Source organism: Rattus norvegicus, chromosome 14 (genome assembly GCF_036323735.1).
Source record: "Rattus norvegicus strain BN/NHsdMcwi chromosome 14, GRCr8, whole genome shotgun sequence".
In the NCBI taxonomy this organism is placed as follows: Eukaryota; Metazoa; Chordata; class Mammalia; order Rodentia; family Muridae; genus Rattus; species Rattus norvegicus.
In genome coordinates this window covers 77,504,459-77,522,098 of record NC_086032.1, presented here as the reverse complement: position 1 = coordinate 77,522,098, position 17,640 = coordinate 77,504,459, and the positions used below count along the sequence as shown (strand labels likewise).

The 17,640-nt window shown below is 44.8% G+C and overlaps 1 protein-coding gene across 3 annotated transcripts in view; it reads right to left on the bottom strand.

Moving 5' to 3' along the window:
• Nucleotides 1-17,640, bottom strand: part of Stk32b (serine/threonine kinase 32B) — a 262,047-nt gene that overhangs the window by 40,623 nt on the left and 203,784 nt on the right. For all 3 annotated transcript variants that reach the window (XM_039091947.2, NM_001107224.3, XM_017599197.3), the window contains one exon: nt 11,381-11,470. In XM_039091947.2, the coding sequence (XP_038947875.1) occupies nt 11,381-11,470 (90 nt within the window). The remainder of the gene's footprint in view (nt 1-11,380; nt 11,471-17,640) is intronic.

Here is a 17,640-nt window from a genome sequence, read left to right as displayed (position 1 = left end):
GTTAAACTCTTCTAGAAACATTCCCATAGGCACCAAGAGGTATATTTTAGTCAGATTAACAAAGATTAATAATTATGTTAGCCCATGGTACTCTTTCTTGAATTAGCTAACAATCAGAAGTAAGAAGACAGAGGTGTGATTCCCCTGAGTGTGCCACGGGAGGAAAACAGGGATGGAGGAAGAGGGTAAGATAGCCTCAGCTGAGCCATGTGTGGGCACCAACAAGAGGCCCAGGCCTTGCCCAGACGATAAGAGTGGAGCTCGCATCCACTCACCAGGTCCTCTGTATAGTTCCACGGTTTTCAAGAAGAGGACAAGGACGGAAAAGAGACCGTGGGAATTCCTTGGTGATGCAGAGCTTAGGAGAAGAGGCATTGCTTCATATATTTGTGAAGACAGAGCACCCACACACACACAAAATAAATACATAAAAAGAAGTTTCCACAAAATGATGAGTCATCAAATCAGCTACTCAAGAAACCCAGAGACCATCTGAATAAATGGACACAATGAAAGCAAAACTTAAGCTTCCCGTATATCACAGGCATAGCCAACAGCTAATGATCAGGGGAAAGTTCCAGATGCAACTCAAGGAAGACAGACATATGACAGAGCAGAGCAACGAAGATGGGAGGAACATCACAGCCAAAGTCAGAGCTGTTACAGCAGGGCGGTACAGTTAATTCCCCAAGAGAAGCTGTTAACCTGGCACTCAGTATACAGGATATTCATTCAAGTTATCTTTAAAGTGTAATAATTTTTGCAATAAACACTTTTTAAAAACTCATTTGTCTACACTTTTTATTGCTAATAGGCTTTCATTAAGATTGATTTTAAGAAATCCTCCAAAGTCCATGATATCAGATAGAAAACTAAAACTCCGTATACACACAAAAAAATTACTGGTAACAGAAAAAAAGTGAAGGTATATAGAAAATTAATTCTTTATTTTGATGACTATAAAATGCCATCAGAAGCAAAAATAAGATTGATGGATGATATGTTTATAGCAGGAGAAACAGAGATGGGTAGGAAGATTGGGGAATATACTCTTGTGAAATTATTTTTTAAAGGGTTTCTTTTTATTTGTGAATTACGTGTGTCGTCTCTGGGTGTGTCTACGCACCTGGGTGCAGTGTCTTCAGAGGCCAGAAGAGGTCGTCATAACCTTTGAAGTGGAGTTACAGGTGGTTGTATTCTGTGTAATGTGGCTGCTGGTAAGATTGCACTACACAATCTTAACCATCTCTCCAGTTCCCTTTTATGAGATTTTTAAAGCCCAACTTCAGAATAGTTTCTATTGAGTGACCTAAAACTGGAACATTCTGTGTGCTTGCTTTTTCAGGTTTAAATACTGAAGCGAGAGTGAGGTAAAGGCAGTGCTAAATGATGATCAGCTCAGAGGCAGCAGGAAAAGATGGAGGAAGGAAAGGCTGGACAGTGGCTTTTGATCGAACTCTACCCATGGTCATGCTGCACACGGTATTGGTTCATTGGAGAATTAGGCTGGACATCAGCATTAGAATGATAAGGAGAGAAAATTCCTATTCTTTTAAAATGGTCATAACAGAATGTGAGCATAATACTTCCAAAGTCATGGGGCCACAGCTACAGCTGGACTTTGTTTCCTGTGTGTGATATTCCTGCAAGGAAGAAGAGTCTCGAGTCAGTTATCCGAACATCCACATTACGCACCATGACTGAGACCAACAGGTGACCTAAGGAAGCAATTAAGACAAGAGGAAAACGGATGCAACAGAAGACAGAGAAGTAAGAGAGAAAGGCAATTAAGATAAAAATTGGTACTTAAAAAAATCATCATGTTTATTAGTGTGGAATCAGAATGATTAGAAAATCAGAGAGAAAGTACAAAATACTAATTAAAGAACAAAAGAAGAGCTCTCACCATAGAACCCACTATCCCTAAAAAGGGTGAGGGGTTGTTACACATGCATGGATGCCAAGACAAAATACATAAAGTCTCTGACAACAATAAATTACTGTGTTTTATATAATTGTTACTCTTAGACATTGAATTCATAGTTGTAAAGTTTTCTTCACATGAAACAATATCAGGTTTAATCACATATCTTCACTGGACAATTTTATCAAATTCACAAATGAGTAGCAGCAATCCTTCCAACTTAGAGTGCCATCAATACTCTGCTACTCAAACCACATGGAGCTGTCATAAAAACAAATGTAAAGACAAGCAAACAATCCTCATAAATGAGATGCAAGTAGTGTAAACAAGATATTAACACATGGATTCCAGCGTTGTGTAAGGAAGCTAATATGTCATGACTAATAAGATTCCTTCGGGGAGTGCTGGGCCTGTTTGCATTTGCAAAAATTCATCAATGTACTTCAGTAGATTGTAGGAAAAAAACATCAGATTATCTCAAATATCAAAAAGAAAAAGGCTCTGGCAGAATTCAACATGCATTTATGATTGGGGAAAAAACAGTTGAAATATTTGGTAATTCTTTATGTTGATAGAGAGAAGTACAAATCCTCAGGTGAACATGACATTGAGTGTGGACCAGGAGACAGCATCCAGCTAAGAGCAGGGTCAAGGCAAAGTTTCCTAGCTGATAGGCACTGTGAACACACACACACTCAGGAAAGCACACAAAACAGTGGCGTAAAGTAAAACCCTATCTGCAAACACAAGTGCACAGGTAGAAATCTCAAGGAATTCACTGGAGAAGACCTGTCAGAACTAAGAAAATGTGTCACAGTCACAAGATCCAAAAATCAATGTAAAGAGTCAACTGTATTTTTTTAATCATTAATGACTGAAGACTGACTGATTAAAAATCTAGTTCTTGAGAAGGCTGAAAAATGGATCAGCTGCTAATAGTACCTGCTGCTGTTAAAGGACTGGAAAATTTACATCTGGCAGTTCATAACCATCTATAGCTCCCATTCTGGAGTGCTGGCACCCTCTTCTGATCTCTCTCTCTCTCTCTCTCTCTCTCTCTCTCTCTCTCTCTCTCTCTCTCTCTCTCATACACACACACACACACACACACACACACACACACCACACCACACCACACCACACCACACACACAACACACACACACTACATATAATAGAAAGTAAACCACATATAAACAAACCCACTATGGTAGAAGTTGCCTAAAACATACACACATGCATATGTACAAAATGTTTAAATGAAATTACCCTAAGACAGGGACAACAGGACAACATCCTCAACTAGACACCATATGCTACCAAATAAAAACTCCAGCACCAGGAATGGGTTACCCCTTTTTGGGTTATTGATCAATGTAGTTCTGCAGAGTCCCCCCAAACAAATAGGCTATTGCCATTGCTCTTGGTTACTGTCTAGAATGTGATGATAAGAGTCTATTGATGAAGACGTAACATCCTTAACTCATGGAGAAATCAAGTGGGTACTGACCTGAAAGCTCCATTGCTACTGGCTAGCTCTCACAGTGGTGGAAGGTGAGAAGCATATTACCATAGGAGAAAAGAAAGTCATCAGTATAACCCAGTTAGGACCCCTGAAAGCTATGAAAATGACCGACCTTGCAATATATGCCCACCAGTGTAATGGTGGCATAAACATTACAGTGATACCCAAACACTTTCTGACTGGATTAAAGACCTATTCCCACACAATTGAACTTATCCATACCTGGCATTCTTTCTTTTTTTTTTTTTTTTTTGATTCTTTTTTTCAGAGCTGGGGACCGAACCCAGGGCCTTGCGCTTCCTAGGTAAGCGCTCTACCACTGAGCTAAATCCCCAGCCCCGATACCTGACATTCTAATAGGCACAAAAATATATGGCTAGATAGGTCATAGGCCTGGGGGAAGAGCTACTACTACTATTCTCCCAAATAGACTTATGATTTAATATTATTTAATATTAAATAGTTTTAAACTGACCCCTATTGATTTATTGCTACACCCTCAGATCAATGCATCTCTCAATCCTCATCATAGATGCTTCTTCTTGTATTAGGTGGCAACCAACACAGAGACCCATAGCTGGTCAATGTGCAGAGAATAAGAGACTCTTATTGAAGTGACCAACCCCAATGGGCCATAAATGTCACATGCTTCCTCCTTAAAGTTTGGGGAATATTCCAGGAAGAGGGATTGGAAGGAGTCTAACAGCCAGAGGTGGTGGGGGAATTCAGGGAAACAGTGTTTTCTGGACACAGTAGGGCAGAAGCACACACAAGCTCAGGGCAATTGTGAGAGCATGCATAAAACTCACACGAGCTCGAGCCAGACAAAATCCCAACAAGAAGGATGTAGGCATGAAATCCCACACTTGCTGAGGAGCTGCTGACGTTTGTCAGCTGCTGGGAAAGGCGGGGTCAGTTTTCTCTAACTGTAGAACTTCTGGTATATTGACCATACTCCAAGGCAAGTCCCACACCTAACAGTAGTTGGCCAACATAAACTAGACATTAAAAAGGAGAGAAGAGGAGACGAGAGAGGGGAGAGGGGAGAGGGAGAGGGGAGAGGAGGGGGAGAGGAGAGGAGAGAGAGAGAGAGAGAGAGAGAGAGAGAGAGAGAGAGAGAGAGAGAGAGAAAACACAATGACACAATGTTGGATGGGTAAGGAGGTCTGGAAATTTGGGAAGATGATGAATATGATCAAATTACACTGTATGAGATTCTCAGAGGATTCCTAGAAATATTATTTTAAAACATCTAGTTCTTAGAAAAACAGCAAAATGCACAAAATACATAGAAAGTGTACATAGAACAAAACACACGCTAAGTCTGTGTGCTGATGAATCAATGGTAGAGCTGCTGGAAGCCAAGATGATCTTGTGGACCAGCGTCCTTCTGTTCTCCTGGGCTGGGAGACTTCGCTCCTATGACATGTAGGTTTGATATGATCCTGACAGAGACACAGTACAAATATTTGTTATCTTAGAAATCATTAAGATGGCTATAAAAATGTACATGAAAGGGTACAGGACTCCGTGTTGCCATAGCTTGAAAAGAAGAAAGGAATTGACAGCGACTCAGCTATGGGATTTCAAGCACCATCTTTGCTACAAGTAAAAGTCAATAAGCAATAGATGGGTGAAATGAAGCAGGGAGTAGAAACAGATCCATGATCTGAGGCCAGATGAGATCTGACAAAGTTGAAAAAGGGTAGAGTAAGAAGAACACTTTAAACAGAGTTCAATGGTTTGGATCACTGGAAGCAGACAGGAAAAGCTCCTCCCTACCTCACACTGTATTCAGAAATAGACTCCAGCAGGACTGCAGCTCCAATGTAAACTTGGAACTCGCACAAGGTAGAACATTTCCAGGAAGCAGAAGTAAGAATGGCGTGATGTTATATGAAGAATACATGGTTAGCTATGACCCTGTGTGTATGCTCCACATGGGTGAAGTGCAAATTTTTTCTTCATCAAATTGAAAACTGTTTAAAAAGATTCTTTGGTCCTGAAGAGTTACGAGTACTTGCTGCTCTTCCAGAGAACCCAGGTTCTATTCCCAGCATCCACATGATGGCTCACGGCCACCTGTAACTCTAGTTCCAAAGGCTATGATGATGCTTCTGGCTTCTGTGGCCACCAAGCATGCACAGGGCACATGGGCATACATGCAGCCAACGCACCTGCTCACATAAAAATTAAGAAAATAAATATCTCAGAGTACACATTTATCAGGGATGACCTTTCAAGTGACTGTCCCCCACAAACTGTGAAACCAAAGAGGGCAGGGATGTTGCTTGGTTTCCGATGTGTTTTCAGTCTCCAGGGCACTGCCTGGCATGCAGGAGCCCCTGCAGTGTGTGAAAGAATAGATGCACAGAGGTTACTGGGAGCTGAAGGACCTTGGAGACCCAAGTTGAGTGCTGGCTCTACAGTTTCTTCTGGCACACAGCGTAGTCACTGTTGCTCTCCCCAAGGTTAGTCATTTCTCTTGAGAGTGCACTCGTGGCCATAGTCACTTCCCACAATACCCATGTTTGCTCATCACAACTTTCTTGGGGGCAGGAATGGACAGGAGTAAGGGGTAGGGGCAAGAACTAAGTGTGTGGTGGCCTTATGTCTCCCAATTTCCTTACTAGTGATAGAGTGAGATTTCTTTAGAGCCTGCCTCTGCCTCTCAAGTGTGAGCTCCCAAAACAGGAAAATGTGAGTTTGTCTCTACCCTCAAACACTTAGCATAGGTAGGACAGGAAGCCATGACAGGAAGGAACAGCAATGGCAGTTTCTGTGCATCAATGGTGGCCACCTTCCAGGCACAATGCTGTGAACTTTCCTCAGTTCTGGCATGACATCCCCACCAATGCCCACTGTGCTGGTTTGAATGGAAATGGCCCCAGAGACTCACATGATTAAATGCTTGGTCTCCAATTGGTAGAACTGTTTGGGAAGGCTTAAGATATACGGCCTTGCTGGGGGGAGATGTGTCACTGGGTGGCCACTGAGGCTTCAAAAGCCCAGGCCATTCACAGTTAGTTCTCTCTCTCTGCCTTGTGCTTGTGGATCAAGGTGTGAGCTCCAAGCTACTGCCTGCTCGCATGCTCCCTACCATGATGGCTGTGGATTCTTAATCTCTGCAACTGTGAGTCCCCAATTAAATGCTTTATTTAATAAGTTACATTGGCTATGATGTTTTGTCATGGCGGTAGAAACCTAACTAAGGCGTCAATTGAGACTCACTGTACCCACCACCAGCTGCCCCATTTCCTAGAGTTGGAAGCTAAGACCAGCTGGAAGTTTTCCAGTTAGCATCTCCTGAGGCTCGCCTCAAGGGGCACGTGATGTGCATTATTTGGATACTGGGAGTCAAGCCCTTACCCACTTGGTCTGCTTCCTTTCTCTCCAACTTGTTCCTGTTCTTTCAGCTAGAGCAGAATGGGCTCTCGCAGCTTGCAATGCTGTCTTATTCCTTAGAACAGACCATTCCCTCAGCCTCAGCTCCTTTCCCCGTCTTTATCCAATGAAATGTGCTCTCTGCATCATCTTCTGCAGGAGAGTGCCCATGAAGAGGTCATCTCCCCTTCTCTGGACGAACTGCTTCTCCTCATGCCTCTGACTGACTGTGATCTCCACACATTTGCATGCCCCCTCTCCCTAGGCCTGAGTACTAAGGATCAGGTGGTCTACCTTTATTTGTCACCTTATGCTTCCCTCAGAACCCCATGCCTTCTTCACACTCCTAAACGTTTGCTGAGGAGAATTCCTTCTGCTCTCCTCATATTAATGAATTGGAGAACCCTGGGTGGCAGCTGGGATGTTTCTGACTTCTGATACATTTTACAGAGTTTTCTTCCATTCAGTGGAGAATCCCATGTGCTTTTTCAATGAATGAACATTCAGTTATGGGCAAATATTTCTTCTAGAGAAATCTTTGTGTATCACCTTCCAGGACCTTAGTCATCAGCCTGTTCTGGAAACAACACTTAGGGCATTCTGGGAACTTACTATCAGGCTTTGGAAGCAAACAGCTCCAACGAGAGAAATCAACAAACCATCCCTTGGCGTTGGGAGTTCAGAGCTTTTAAAACCATGGGGGTGAGCTCTAATGAGAACCCTGAACTCCACAGCTGCCCTTGCCTGACCCACTGTCCCTGGAGACACAGCCATTTGGAGATCACCCTCCAAAGCCCGGGAACTTCTCTCCTGCACCTTTGCTCATTAATTCAGGCCCGACTCTAATTAGGACACCAGAAACCCTGAATCTTACATACAGCCATGACGATAAACTGACTCTTGTTGGAGAAAGATCAGCTTTTTAGAATAATGACTCAATGTCCAAGCTTGGTACAGAGATGGGAGCTTAGGTTTCAGATCCAAAATGCTTGAAATCCCATCTCCCTCTCTAAGCAGCTGTGTGACCTCGGGCAGACTAATGGACCTCTCTGGACCTCAGACTCCTTGTATGTAAAACGAGGAACTGCCAGTGGATACTGTGAGGATGAAGCATAATGATGATGCACACACAGTAGGACCACAATCATCATGTACACAGGTGAGGCTGCTGAGGTGTAACTAGACGGCCCCTCACAGTTCTCCCTCCCTGAAGGGAAAGAGCCAGGACCCAGGGGCTTCATTCACTTAAGGGAGGCAGAGACAGTAGGCAAAGGGGAGTCTCAGGGAAGCCTTCTATTTTTGCCAGTATTTATTGTCAATTCTTACTTAAGTTTAATATCAATTAATTCAGTGACTTTAAATGTTGAATTCTGGGAAGAAAATCACATAGGTTTTAATTCTATAGCCAGGATAGCTTTGACCATACGATGCCTCAGCTTCTGTCTTCTGACTAGTGAGATTCCAGGCGCAAACTGCTAGAGCGAGAGCGAGAGCGAGAGCGAGAGCGAGAGCGAGAGAGAGAGAGAGAGAGAGAGAGAGGAAGAAGAGGAAGAGGAGGAGGAGGAGGATGAGGAGGAGGAGGAGGAAGAGGAGGAGGAAGAAGAAGAGGAGGAAGAAGAGGAGGAGGAAGAGGAGGAGGAGAAGGCGAAAGAGGAGGAGGAAGAAGAGGAGGAAGAAGAGGAAGAGGAGGAGGAAGAGGAGGAGGAAGAAGAAGAGGAGGAGGAGGAGCGAGAAAAGGAAGATGGAGACAGAGGAGGATGATTCCGATCCAGGTGGTCTGGGTCAATTTTATCTTGTCTAGGTGGGCAATTTCTATCTTTATTAATTGGCAGTGAATTTATTCTGTGGATGTATTGTAGCTTGAGAATTTAACATATACATCTAATTGTTAAACTACAAGTTTCTAGAGCTACAGGGGATGTGACCAAAGTTCCTGGCGGGCAGAGAGTCAACCTGTCTCAGTTCTGGGAAACCGTGTTAGGCTTTAGAATGCTTGGGGCTAGCGTGGTGTGGTGCCACACTAGAATGGCCTGCAGAACTCGATGTGTGTGTCAGGTGTGGTAACAACCCGCCAAGGGGACAGCATGTGAAAGCAGCTGGCAGAGAAACAGTCAGAGCACGTGGCTCCCTCAGATTGGCAAGGAATGAGAGCATTCGGGAACCAGTAGCCGTGATCCATTTTTAATTTTTACTGCATCAATCAATCATGGTAAGGTCACCATGTGGTGATGTCTATAGAGTAAGAAGCAGAGAGGAACCCCAAAGCAGGTAGTGAGGGGCCCAGACCAGCAGTGCATAAACCCCAGTGCTCAACACCTGAAAGAGTTGCCCGCTTAGGTATGGCAGAGACAAAGGAGGTGGGTGTTCCCTTCAAAAAAAAATGCCCAAAGGAAAACTATTAATGACTGTCCTCCTGGTGACAAGGTGCCTGACAGACGCTGCCTAGAGAGGCAGGGTTTGGTTTAGCTCAGTCATTGTGGGGAAGGCATGGCTGTATCGCAGTGGTAAGACCTGCAGCATCTATGGCAGAAGGAGGGTGGGGCAGCTTGCTGTCATCTCTGTAGATCACCAACTGGAACCCCACTGAGTTATGGCTGCCAGGGCAGGCTCCTGAGTCAACCCAGCTAGGCCCCAACTTCCCAGGGTTCCAAAGTCTTTCAAAACAGTGCTACCAGCTGGGGAACAACTGTTTTAACATGGGAGCGTGTGAGGGATAGTTCATATTCACCCTGTAAGAGTAAGAGGGAGACACACAATAAAGCAGGAGAGAAAGCGGTGGGCAAAAGGAAGGCAAGGTCCTGGTAGAGATGGGATGGAGGTCAACACTAGGCACTCACAGCCATGATGATGCCTCTCTATCTCCTTCCCTCTCTCCCTCCCTCCATCCCTCTCTCCCTCCTTCCCTTATTTTCTCTCCATTCTCTTTCTCTTGGTGCTGGGGGTCGAACACAGAATCTCAGGCATACCAGGCAAGTGCCCTGCCACTGAGTCACCTCCACCCTCTGCATAGGTTCTAGTACACCTCCCACAGAGAGGGGGGCTGAATCTGAAGTTAGGGGAACTCTCCTGAATCGTGCCATCTTCTAATAGTAGTTTAAGAGATCATTTCACTTAAAAGACAGGAACAGAAAAGTAGCAGAATGAGCAGACAGGGAATCTTACATAAAGGCACACAGAAAGACCTGCCAATGAAAATGGAGAGCAGCCTGGACACTCTGTTGTAGACTGGGCCATTGACATTCCACAGGAAATCAGGTCTCCTGGTACTCATCCCATAAAGCCCCTCTCCCAGGGTTGGTCATGTGACTGTCTTTGCCCAATAGAAGCTTGGAAAATTTGAGAATGTACCCCCAAGCAGTAGTACTCAGCATGTAGAGACTGCTGGCCATCTTGAGAGGCTGCCACCAGGTGGAGAAGCTTGTCAGGTGCCTTGATATCTTGAGTCAACAACTGTTGACGTCATTAAGAAGGCCAAAAAAGGCAAAATAAAGCCTGCACCAGAAGGCACACAAAACCAATAGACTGCAAGTGGGGACTTAAAGCAGAGAGAAACAACACTCTTTCAGAAAACCAGGACTGGGAGTTGAGATGGCTCAACAGGTAAAGACTCTTGTTGCTAAGCCTTAGGACTCAAGTTCAATCCCTGGGACTCATATAATGGAAAGAAAGAACTGATCGGAAAGGTGTCTGTGGTGGTTTGTACATGCTCGGCCCAGGAAGTGGCATGATTAGAAGCTGTGGCCCTGTTGGAGTAGGTGTGGCCTTGTTGGAGTAGGTGTGTCACTGTGGGCATGGGCTTTAAGACCCTCACCCTAGCTGCCTGGAAGCCAGTATTCTGCTAGCAGCCTTCAGATAAAGATGTAGAACTCTCAGCTCCTCCTCTACCATGCCTGCCTGGATGCTGCTATGTTCCTGCCTTGAAAATTATGGACTGAACCTCTGAACATGTAAGCCAGCCCCAATTAATGCCCTTTTAAGAGTTGCCTTGGTCACGGTGTCTGTTCACAGTGGTAAAACCCTAAAACAGTGTCCTGTGACCTACACACACACACACACACACACACAGAGAGAGACACACACACACACTCAAAAATACAATTATCATTTTTTAAAAAGGCATAAAGAATCACAAACAAATTTGAAAGAAAGTGACAGCAACTGAAGATTATCAGAAAAGACTCAATAGGTGTCCTTCACAAAGCAACCTGAAATAGTATGAAACAGTGCTTCCATAAGAATCCCCAAGAGAAAAATAGCTGCAATCTTGCAAGGACAGACAAACATGTGTTCAATACAGACCCAGAATGACCAACACTAAGGCCAAGTGACATTCTCGTGACGTTACTCGATTCTTTTGAGAGAGGACAGCAAAGCTTTGTTCCTACCTGTTGCGAAACAATATTCTAGAAAACCAGGGAAGAAAGGATTGGAAATGCCCCTTGCTACAGAGGCAGGGATCCTGCTAGGGCAAGTAGAACCCTGGCTGGGATGTGAGAAGTTAAGAAGGGTACACTGAGAAGATAGGAGAGGGAAATCCAGGATGCTCACCCATGTAGGGCTTTGTGCCAGCCATGGAGGAAGCCTTCTCAGTTCCTTTCAGGACTGTGGCGATGTTGAAGTCCGTGATGTGCACATGCCCTGCAGAGAGAAAAAGCAGTTAAACAGCACTGTAGATGTCTGTGCTCTCTCCCTGTGTGAGAGGCTGTGGTAACAGACACACCAGGCCATATGTTCATTAATAAGTAGTCTCTGTATCTTCTGCATTTGGTTTATGTGTGAGCTCATCGCTGTGTGCATTTTATCTGTGTGATTATGTTTGTGTTGCTGGGCCGGATGACACATGGATGGATATAAAGTTAACACACACTGATCTGAAGATGGATGGTCACTCAGGAGAGCTGTGAGGGGCTGTAATGGGGAGGGTGTGGCAGAAGCTCAGGCTACGGTTTATTGTGATCGCTGGGCTCTTAGCATTGAACTTGATGGACTAGAGGGAGAGGGCTTAGCTTTTCATCCAACCTAACATTATGGCAGCAGATGGGACCTGAAAAGGATGAGGGCCCTATGATATAGAAGCTTGAAAAATGAGGGAAGAAAGAGGGAGGGAGGGAGGGAGGGAGGGAGGGAGGGAGGGAGGGAGAGAGAGAGAGAGAGAGAGAGAGAGAGAGAGAGAGAGAGAGAGAGAGAGAGAGAGAGGACAGGGATGTGAGGTTCGGGTAAAAGGAAGGAGGATTGGAGGGAAGAGGAGAATCCTGTGGGGTCAGCACTGGCTGCAGGAGTTTTTGGCATGTGAAGAAACTTGCTCCAAAGGACTTGAGGGACAAAACCTGCACATGGTTGGTTACATTTCTCTCAGTCTCCACACCATTTAGAAATGGCTTCTTTGCTGTTTTAGAATGAGGCGCTTGGATGCAGATAAGAGAGCACAAGGAGAGCTTGCTTTGTGGGTACATGAAGGTCACCTGCTGGAGCAGGTGCAGTGAGACCTGGGGGAGGGCGTGCGTAAGAGGCATGCCCAAAGCAGTCAACCATGGTGGACAGAAAAAGCAACAGTGGCCTCAGGCACCAGCCCAGTACCCAAAGCCCGCAGCCGCCAGCACAAATGTACAGCAGAGCTGCGGGCTCCATCACAAGTACTCCGGCTCCCCCAACCCCTGGGGGAGAAACAGTACTTATACTGGTTTCTCAAGGATGAGGGTGACTTTGCCAGGCAGGTCCTAGCTGGATGCCAGGCGAGGGGGGTGGGGGGGTGTTGTCCTCCAGCCAAAAATCAGGCAACAGCGCCCTCCCTCCTTGTTTTCTTATTCCTTAGGTCAACAGGCAGATTGGTTCACCCTCCTGTTTGCTGTGGGCTGTGTGTGGAAGGCAACAGGTATTTTGTTATAGCAACAAGAGGAGGAAGTAATAAGTAGTTATCAAACTAAACTGAGGATGGGTCACAGCCTGAAGGGGAGGGGGGTCAGCCTGCTTGACCTCTGGAGTAAGTAAGGGTACTGCTGGCAGAAGGAACCACCAGGGACCAGCAAGGAAGCCAGAGGGTGAGCAAGAGTGTTAAGATTGTCAGGATCAAAAATGGAGTTGCTTCTGCCAAACCCAGGTAGAGTTGAACACGTCCTCATACTTACTGGCCTGATAAACAAACATCTTTGTAGCTATTCTGCCAAAAAACAACATTGTTTTAATCCCTCTACAGGATTAACCATTAGCTCACACACAGCTTTCTTTTTTTTTTCTTTTCTTTTCTTTTTTTTTTTTTTTTTTTTTTTTTTTTTTTTTTTTTCCGGAGCTGGGGACCGAACCCAGGGCCTTGCGCTTGCTAGGCAAGCGCTCTACCACTGAGCTAAATCCCCAACCCCCACACACAGCTTTCTTAAGGCACAACTTTGTACCAGAAAGCTTAGGTCATCCCCCAGCAACAGCCAGCACATGGCTCCCTGGCAGGAGAATCCGCTGGAGCCACTGAACTTGTTCTAGAACACCTCGCATGTGTCTCTCCTCCCAGCGTGTAGGTAGGTGTTCCCCCTTGCCTCCAGCTCCCTGGTTGTTTCTACAAACCACCATAGCCTATGTATTATGTTCTAGATCAGTCGCTAGCCGATTTCCTTTAAAGTTTTTGTTTACTTTAATGACAGGGAGAAGGTAGAGCATGGGTAAGCTGTGTTGGATCCGCACGGCTCTGGGAACAGTGGGTCTTGTTCTCCCTGAGAAGGTTTGGACCTGATCAGACTGGATTTTGGCTGTCACTTTGGGTCCCTGATGTGAGTGGAGTATGTGGGCCAGGACAAAAGCAGGGAAAGAAGGGAACGGTTCAGAAAACGCAGTTGCATTACGGTGTGAGCTACATGGGGGCTGCATAGCTGTTGTGTAGACTTGAGAGTATGTGGCCGTCCTCAAACCTCCTGGGAGAAGGGTGTTAGTAAGTCTTACATTTTATTTTAAAAAGTATTTACTACTACTACTACTACTACTACTACTACTACTACTACTACTATTACTACTACTGTGGTGAGGGGCACGCATGCAACGGTGCACACATAAAGGTCAGAAAACAACTGTGTAGCGTTGGTCTCTGCTTCTGCTCTTACATGACTTCCTGGGATCAAACCCAGGTCATGATGTGTGTATTCAAGCGCCTTTAGTGAGGAGCCATCTCACCTGCCCTCCCTCTATTTTCTCCTTCAAGAATGACACTTGGGATGCACAGCATAGCAGCTGCATGTATATATGCAACGGAGCCCTGTGCTGCTATGCTATCCCACCACCACCACCACTGGAGTCCAGTCAGCTGCACCTGAGTTACTTCTTTCTAGCCCCTAACTGAAGAACCCTGGTCAGCCTGGAATCAGATGCCTTATAGTGTGTGCACAGTGAGCAACACACAGCAGACTTCCACTTCTGCTGTCCCAGTGTGCTAAATAATGACTTGTGACTTCCTATTGAGCACCCTTTGATGGCTGAGTTAAGATGTGAAAATTAGTGTTCATCAAGTTTTCCTAGGAGGTTCTGGATAGCACAGAGCACAGATGAACTGGGCATCAGGTTACCTGTTTCCAAAACACCCAGACCTCCAAGGTCATTGTGGGAGACCCCTACTAGCATGGCTCTAATGAGGGTGTTATCATCAGTGATCAATCCTCCCAGCCTTACTTGCACATTCTATATTCTGACACACTTCTCTCTCTTATTTGAGAATGCGTAAAGCCATCTCAGTCTCCAGCTTTTGACATCATGTTGAAGGAGCTGGTCCCTCCTCTGTCTGAAGGACTCCCTACTGCTCCCTCTTCTGCCTGAAAGACTTCCTGCTGCTCCCTCCTCTACCTGGAGGACTTCCTGCTGCTCCCTCCTCTACCTGGAGGACTTCCTTTCCTTCTTCAAAGCCTGGCCCATGAGTTCTGTTATTGATAGACTTGAGTTCAGCAGAAAACTCACTCATGTAGGGGATGCTTTCCCCAAGTCTGTATCCATTTGTCCTACTGTAACAGAATGCCAGCAACTGGGTGTCTTACTGTGTATACTCCTCATATTTCGGGAAGTCTGAGGTCAGGTACCAGCATGGCTGGGTTTAGGGTAAGGGCTCCTGATATGGTTTAAATGAGTGTGCCCCTATGTCTTAGTTATTCTTTCTTGTTCCCATGACCAAATGCCTGACAAGAAACAAAATTAGGGGGGAAAGTTTTACTTTGGTTCACAGTTCAAGAAGAATATGGGGTGGGCAGAAGAGATCTGAGTGGCACACCTGATGATGCTACAATAAAGAAATATGTGGACAGTTCCCTGCACCCAAATCCCATGGGGAAGAGAGTGAACCACCCAGGAGTACAGACATCCTGAGGCCACAGGACAGACTGCCACCTCTGCACAACTTGGCACACATCCCTGGTCCAAGGGGAAACTGCAGGGTGCCTCTGGACACAGGGATATAGGATCAGACAGCCGCCGGACCCATGATTCTGGTCTGTGCCCAGAACCGAACTGATCTGGCCAAATAGCTCCCTGCACCCAAATCCTGTGCGGGGAGAGAGCTGGAACTTCAGAAGTGTGGATACTCCTGAGAAGTCAGAGGAGAATATACTCTGCCCACAGTCCAGACCCAAGAGGGAATCACATAGTGCCAACTGTGCACGCTGGGTACAAGGACCTATAGGAGAAATCAGGGGCAGGAGGACCCCTTGATTCCTGTCAGTGCCTAGAGCTGGAAGACAGTCTCCAGGAGTGCCACTACAGCTGAGAGCAGAGCACCTGTTCTCAGGAAAGGCTGAAAGAAAACAGGAAAACGTTCTACAGGAGTGCTGACACAGAGACCTACAGCAGGGTCAAGTCACTCCCAGAAACAGCAAGACAAGCAAACACCAGAGACAACCCAATGGGTAGAGGCGAGTGCAGGAACCTAAGCAACAGAAACCAAGACTACTTGGCATCATCAGAGCCCAGTTCTCCCACCAAAGAAAAGACTGGATATCCAAACACACCAGAAAAGCAAGATTTAGATTTAAAATAGCATTTTTTGATAATGATGGAGGACTTTAAGAAAGACATAAAGAACTCCCTTAGAGAGATGCAGGAAAGCACAAGTAAAGAAGTAGAAGCCCTTAGAGAGAAAACACAAAAATACCTGAAAGAATTACAGGAAAACACAACCAAACAGGTGAACGAATTGAAAATGGAAATAGAAACAATAAAGAAAGCACAAAGGGAGACAACCCTGGATATAGAAAACCAAAGGAAGAGACAAGGAGCCATAGATACAAGCATTACCAACAGAATACAAGAAATAGAAGACAGAATCTCAGGGGCAGAAGATACCATAGAAAACATCGACACAACTGTCAAAGATAATGTAAAACGCAAAAAGCTCCTAGCCAAAAACATACAGGAAATCCAAGACACAATGAGAAGATCAAACCTAAGGATAATAGGTATAGAAGAAAGTGAAGACTCTCAACTTAAGGGGCCCCCCTCAACAAAATTATAGAAGAAAACTTCCCTGACCTAAAGAAAGAGATGACCATAAACATACAAGAAGCCTACAGAACTCCAAATAGATTGGACCAGAAGAGAAATACCTCCTGTCACATAATAGTTAATACATCAAATGCACAAAACAAAGAAAGAATATTAAAAGCAGTAAGGGAAAAAGGTCAAGTGACATATAAAGGCAGACCTATAAGAATTACACCAGACTTCTCACCAGAGACTATGAAAGCCAGAAGATCCTGGACAGATGTCATACAGACCCTAAGAGAGCACAAATGCCAGTCCAAGTTACTGTATCCAGCAAAACTCTCAATTAACATAGATGGAAAAACCAAGATATTCCATGACAAAACCAAATTTATGCAATATCTTTCTACAAATCCAGCCCCATAAAGAATAATAGATGGAAAACTCCAACACAAGGAGAGAAACTACACCATACAGAAAGCAAGAATATAAGGGGTTGGGGATTTAGCTCAGTGGTAGAGTGCTTGCCTAGCAAGAGCAAGGCCCTAGCAAGGCCCTGGGTTCGGTCCCCAGCTCCGAAAAAAAGAAAAGAAAAAAAAAAGAATATAATTTCCTTGCAATGAAACCAAAAGAGAGACAAACATAATTCTACCTCTAACAATGAAAATAACAGGAAGTGACAATCACTATTCCTTACTATCTCTCAACATCAATGGACTCAGTTCCCCAATAAAAAGAAATACTAACAGACTGGATACATAAAGAGGACTCAGCATTTTGCTTCATGCAGGAAACACACCTCAGAGACAAAGACAGACTACCTCAGAGTAAATGGCTGGAAAACAATTTTCTGAGCAAATGGCCCAAAGAAACAAGCTGGAGTTGCCTTTCTACTATAAAAAAATGACTTTCAACCAAAAGTTATTAAAAAAGATAAGGAAGGACACTTCATATTCATGAAAGGAAATATCTGCCAAGATGAACTCTCAATCCTAAATAACTATGTTCCAAATGCAAGGGCACCTACATTCATAAAAGAAACCTTACTAAAGCTCGAAGCACACATTGCACCTCACATGATAATAGTAGGAGATTTTAACACCCCACTCTCATCACTGGACAGATCATGGAAACAGAAATTAAACAGAGACCTAGAGAAACTAACAGAAGTTATGAACCAAATGGATTTAACAGATATTTATAGAACATTCCATCCTAAAACAAAAGGATATACCTTCTTTTCAGTACCTCATGGAACCATCTCCAAAATTGACCATATAATCTGTCCCAAAACAGGCCTCACCAGATAAAGGAATATAGAAAGAATCCCATGCATCCTAACAGATCACCATGCACTAAGACTGTTC